We start from the raw sequence: 6,403 nt of genomic DNA on the forward strand, positions 1-6,403 counted from the left end.
AAGTGACACAATGGGCTCCAATCTCGTCGCCGCCATTACCCGAGACGCAGCCCGCAATTCAGCCGCTGCCCGAAAATTACGAATATAGGAACTTTCTCTGTCCCTTAATGGTATTTTGGTCAAGCGTCACCCGCTATCTTTTTTGCCGACACCGATATTTGCGCCTAGAGGTGTGGTTAAAACCACCCGTAACTTATACCCGTAAGCCGTGCCAAATTAGTTTGGTAGAGCGGCACGCGCTGTGTGCCTGCATGGAGATGTCCTTGGAGTAATGCTGCGTCATCTCTCCTTATTCTCCTACTGTATACGCATCTCTTTGTAATTCTCCTATAATCAGCAGAAGTGAGTGTCTGCCACTTCCTTGTGTCCATTCCATTGTGTTTATAATTGTATAGTCAAAGACGTTACTTATTTGGCGTGTGCCATGCATTGTGCAGCATGGGCGATTCCAATCCAATTGATTTAATCCAATGGGGGGTGGCGCAGCACAAGTGAGACTTCAAGGCAGCAACGCAACACTCTTCCATGGGCTATAGACTGTAAGGCTATGAAGCAATATACTGTAGCAATAACGGGCAACGGATAAGTGATCTCTTAAAGGCAATGGAACGTGGACTGGTGAAATTTGGTTTAATTATTGTAACGCCCAAACCACACCTATGCATAATATAACGGGTAACGGAGGTGTTTTAGAGATTTAGACAGGTAACCAAAATACCAACTTTAGTGGGGGAACACCCCTTCCCTACTGCTAAATCCCAAAATGTAGCCCAATGTGTTTGTTGACTATCATTTAAACATGTTTTATCCTGTTTTATTCGGCCATGAAAGTCCATGAAAGTCATGGCTTTTTTAATCGTCTGTCGGTCCGTCTGTCCATCTGTCCGTCTATTCTCTGGCACCGTTGGCTTGATTGCAGCCAAATTCTGCACACATACTCCCTGGATGCCAGAGTTGAACCTCTGCCCCACACATTTCACATGGGCCTGTTATAGCGCCACCAGGAGGCAGATTTTTTTTATATTACTCCTTCTAATTTTATCCAAATTTCACGCTAATCGGTACACATGATCTCTATAGTCATGTGATCAAGATGGGTCTGTTTGATTTGTCATATTGGTTTTCAGGAGTGGCCCGTTTGTACAAAATGCCACAAATCATGAACGCAGAGTCTGATTGCGGTGAAACTGTGCACGAATATTCCCACTAGGCAAAGGAAGAAATGCCACTTGATATTTTTCAAAAAACGCTCCTATCCTGGTGGAGACCTTAGCCCTTGTCCACTGCTCTGTAGCAATTTTCCCACTGCCGTGCGAGGGTTTAGAATTCCACAAAAATAAACAAAACGACATAACTACTCACCGAAACAAAGCCTGCTAGACCTTGGTAAAAGTCTATTCACAAAGCTGGGAAGTGTCTCAGGTCCCCAGCTTCTCTCTAAAATGCACTTTGTGCCATTTTAATAAAGCAATGTAGCCTACCGGACAGAGTAACTTATTCTACTACGGCATTTCCGGTAGTGTCCGCTCTGGCGCCATTCATCTTGGCAGTAGAACGCTCCAGTAAATAAATATCAGAAAAGCAATTAAGCCAATTTCTCTTCAAGTTAACAGTCGGTTCAAACCAGTTTTTGATAATTGTTTTCTTAGCAGCAGTTGAGGCAGCTATGCGTTTGTCCTGAAAGGTTAATGCGATGTTTGGGTACTTATAACCAATGAGAAAGAGGGCTGATTGATGATGATGATGTAACAGAGTATTTTTCATCCTGTGTAGGAATCGGTTTCTGCTCCAGTGGAGAGACAGGTCAGCAATGCTGAGGAATCACCGGTAAATAAATGACTCCAATTGTCCGTTTACAATGAATACAAGAACACTCGCCCCAAAACACGCTTGCACGCCCTGGGTCTAATCCGGTGACCTCGGAGCGGTCGCCACCAGGTATTCTTATAAGCGTAACCTCAGTAAAACTATGCCTAAAACTAACATTATTCCTAAACATAACCTCAGTAAAACTATGCCTAAGTCTATATATTACCTTATTCCTAAACGTTTAACCTCAGTAAAACTATGCCTAAACCTAACCTTATATTCCTAACCTTAACCTCAGTAAAACTATGCCTAAACCTGACCTTATTCCTATCCTTATCCTCAGTAAAACTATGCCTAAACCTGACCTTATTCCTAACCTTAACCTCAGTAAAACTATGCCTAAACCTGACCTTATTCCTATCCTTGACCTCAGTAAAACAAATATACAGTGCAAGAAGCGCAAGGAGGGGGGGAATCCGTGAAAAAAAAGGTGTGTTTTGGGACGAGCCTTAATTCCAGTAACCTTTACAATTAGACATTTAGCATAAAATTGTATCCAGAGTGACCTAGTTCAAGTGTTAATTGAACTGTAATCAATAAACAATGTCAAATCCCATCACCACACCATCCAACCACTAACATATGCTACCTTATCTCCCCAAGCCTCAGTCATCCAACCATTAACATTCATAGTATGCTATCTTATCATCAAACCACTAACAGTGTTATGGCCAGATGGTTCTGACTACACAGATCCAGTTAACGTGATAGTGTTGCTGACGCGTCTTTGCCTGTTTCAGACTGTGGCAGACAACAGTCAGTCTCCAAAAGAAGAGATTCTGGTAAATTGTTTTTTTTTCCATCAAAACACCAAAATAAACCGTGATCACATAGCTTACTAGTTACTACAATGATTGAAACGGGTGCAATATCTGTATCTATAATATTATATCATATTATACAGCATATTATGCTGATCTCAGTCTTCTAGATCAGGAGTTTCTATTACCATGGACCGGCTGCCAGTCCATCAAATGTTCGCGAGCCGGCACGGTTTGTTGGGGGGCGAGGGACGACTTAGTACAGTGCGTTGGGGGGTGGTAGTACAGTGCGTTGTGTCGTGCATAGGGAGCTTTGTAATTTGTTATTGTTAATGACCACCTTATCGAGCTTATTGAGCCCACTATTGAGCTGACCACCATCTAAAAACTGAATGAAGATGACAAAACAAATATTTTTGCCCATCATAAAAACAACCATTAATTTGCATGCAATAAGTGTTAAATGGCTTAGGCCATATTATGAATAGCATTGTAATAATTACGATAAAATCTCCATGTATATTCAGCTCTTTATAAACAGAGAATGCACATCAAAATGTACTGTATCACTTGCACTACATTTTACTAGGGCCTTCAAATACAGTAACAGAAACGGTTAGTGCCAGCGTGGGTGATTAGATTTATTTCTTGATCACATCTTGTCTTGATTGTTTAAATAGATATAAAAAATAAACAGCACGGAGGTACAGTAAAACATTTAAGCTTAACGGATAACACAAAAAAGTCCACAGGACTTGTTTCCATTGTGGTTCTATGTAAAAGTCCCAAATACATTCCTGTTCAATGGAAGCCAGCGACATCTACCTATTTAATGGATACAAAAATAAAAATAAATCAAAATGAAAGAATATACCGTGGTAATAATAACACATTGTTTAATCCCACTACCAGTATCAGAATAGGGTCGACATGGTGGTTGCATCTTATCAGCACCTCCACACTTCCACAGACTACTCATAAGTACTCTGCCAAGGTTCTAGGCTTATTATCCCGCTCTCAATGTCTTCACATATTTAATATAAAACGCATTATTCAGGCACATTTCAGCCACCTCTTTTGCCCAATAGGACCACTCTACGCAACGTCATCAAACAGCGACGCGTAGTCGCGCACTCATAGACTTATAAAGGTAGATGCCAGGCAACGGGAGGCGATGGTGATGCGTGATTGCCATAGAGTATTAAAAGGATAGAGACTAAACTAGCGCGAAGCTCCGCCCCCTCCACTATTCATGTCAGTGGAAGTTGCTCAGTGGCGTTTTGAAGCACCCGGAAGGCTGCCGGAAGTACCGTCTTTTCGCTGATTCAGCATTTCACTTCCGCATTTGGACACCAAATTTTGGTGTCCAAATGCGGAAGTGCACCCAGAGTGCACCTGGGTTTACATTGGGCGCTCGGTTGCACGGGGTTTCCTCGTCAAGAATCCACGGGTCCGCCTGCAGTCCTTCCTCTTACCACTAGGGACCAGCGCTTCAACATTGGAGTGCATAGCTGGCCCCTTGGATTGCATTGGCAAGCTTTTACTGAGATTTCTTCCGGAACGGTAGGCCAATCAGAGGCGCGTGCCTTCAGATTCCGCTTGACTTCCTCCTCCCGTTGGAGATAGGTCGCTCCAACGAACTGCAGCGACCATTGAGGCATCTATATGTTTTTAATATGCGCGCACCTACTGTATGGTAACATAATTCTGCAGGCCACGCCACAGGTTTCTATGTCACACTTTTTTTCCCCTCCTTTTTCGTGGCACTAGAGCTTCTAGTCATATTTATTAGTTTACTATCTCTGGCAATTGTTCAAGTGTTGTTTAGCCATTTTCCACTCATCTTCTAATTATTTCCGCAGGCTTTTGTATTGACCTTATTCTTTGAGAAACGCATAGGCCTATGGGTATTTTGGGGCGTGAAAACAACACAGCTTACCATTGGAATTGCTAGGGAATGTACAAGTTGTTACATTTTATGGGTTTATTTCGTCATCATAACACAATATGATGAAGTATAGTAGTCCAGGTAATTGCAACAACCAGCGATGTTATGAAAAATGAAAATGGGACTGCCAAATATTTTTCCACGATTCTGCCAAACAAAGAATCAGGTGAAGTTGATCCCCTTTCCCCTTCGTTGATCCACACTTGAACAGCTACACTGCAAAAGATATGTTGCCTCGCTTTGTAGTTTTGTGTCTTTTGCCGCTGCCAATGTGAACGCAGCATTAGCATGTGTTTTGTTGCTGTCGTCCAGGAGCAGATGGCCATTCCGTCGGTGGTGATCGAGCCGGCCTCCAGTAACGAAGGGGACGATGACAGGGACAACGACATCGTCTCTCCCACCATCACCGCCGTCATCAGCAGCTCCTCTGGGGGAACCTCGGGTCTGCCTGAGGGCTTCATGTACAAGGTCACCTGCAGTGTTGATTTTTGACAGCAGGTTTTGATTTGGTTTTAGTCGTACTGTAGTCTTTTTAATAAAATTCCACTTTCCAGATTTCCTTCTGAAATGTTTTAGTTTTAGTCTAATTTTAGTCGACTAAATATAAGATTTTAGTCGACTACATCTGCAGTTGATTTAGTCGACCACAAATTATTATGGCGGACGTTGATGGCGTTGTAATGCCTGATTTTGCACTTGGTTGCATGATGAAAATAGCTAACTTGTCTCTTTAAAGTTCTACTCTATCTCCAGACTCCACTAGACTCTCCCTAACATTTTTGTCTAGTTATGTGTTGACGCAATTGTACCAAATTGGCCAAATTGTCTATTATTACATAAGAAAGAGGCAAACATTATGAAAATAGCCGTTGTACAACCTCACAATGCCTCACAGTGCAGCTATTTTCACAATATTTATCTGTGGAACCGAACCGAGTCAAACTAAATATAATGCCTACAATTCCAAGTGCTTGTGGGGGTGGGCCGGAGGTCCCCAGTTCAAACATGACTATGTTGGGTGTCGTGGCCTGAAAAGTTTGGGAACGCTTGAGAGATTAGGCAACTACTACTACAGAGATGATTATGGTTTCAAGTGGACATAAACTAAATGTTTACTTAATTGTAGTACCGTGATTCTCCTCTAGGTGGAGACAATGCACGACTTTGAAGCCGCTAACTCTGATGAGTTGGACCTGAAGACCGGAAATATGGTTCTGGTCGTCCCAACATTACTGCTAGAGGATCAGGTGAGGAAGCTATTCGGACCTACGGGTGCCGTGCTCGGCGTGCTGTGAGCTTGTAGGATACATAGCCTACTATGTTTAGCTTTAGCAAAAATCTTATTTTCTTGGGGTTCCGCTATCACTAGATATTTTCAGATGGGGGGGGGGGGGGGGGGGCAAAAACATTTTGGGGTCCTTGTAGGGCTGGACACAACCAACATGGAGAAGCAGATCACAGTACTTTACCTCCCCACTCCGTCGAGGCACACAGAAACAAACAAGCCCTAATAACACCACTTTTAGTGAAAAACATTGCATGTTCTAATATTTACCGTAATGATCCTTAGACAGAGCAAAACAAAATGGACCACTGGCCGATTCATTGGTCGAGCCACCGGGCATATATGCCCTCTGTGTCAAAAGGCCAGTGGTGGAATGGTATAGAGCTCAGGAGGACTGAATGATGACGTATGGCATCTTTTGCTTTCCTTTGCCAGGATGCTGGCTGGCTCACGGGGATGAAAGAAACCGACTGGTTTGCACTGGGCTCGAGCGCCCAGAAAGGACTCTTCCCAGAGAACTTTACACAACGCGTGGAGTGA

The 6,403-nt window shown here is 43.1% G+C and overlaps 1 protein-coding gene across 1 annotated transcript in view; it reads left to right on the forward strand.

Annotated features, from left to right (window-relative positions):
* The window catches only part of amph (amphiphysin), a gene marked incomplete at both ends in the record, with an annotated part of 39,736 nt that extends 33,333 nt beyond the window's left edge, over nucleotides 1-6,403 (forward strand). Inside the window, 4 exons of the mRNA XM_080778892.1 lie at nucleotides 2,610-2,651; nucleotides 4,891-5,046; nucleotides 5,724-5,825; nucleotides 6,299-6,403. Of these exons, the coding sequence (XP_080635018.1) occupies nucleotides 2,610-2,651; nucleotides 4,891-5,046; nucleotides 5,724-5,825; nucleotides 6,299-6,403 (405 nt within the window). The remainder of the gene's footprint in view (nucleotides 1-2,609; nucleotides 2,652-4,890; nucleotides 5,047-5,723; nucleotides 5,826-6,298) is intronic.

Source organism: Protomyctophum bolini, assembly GCF_963924005.1.
Source record: "Protomyctophum bolini genome assembly, chromosome: 12".
Taxonomy (NCBI): domain Eukaryota; kingdom Metazoa; phylum Chordata; class Actinopteri; order Myctophiformes; family Myctophidae; genus Protomyctophum; species Protomyctophum bolini.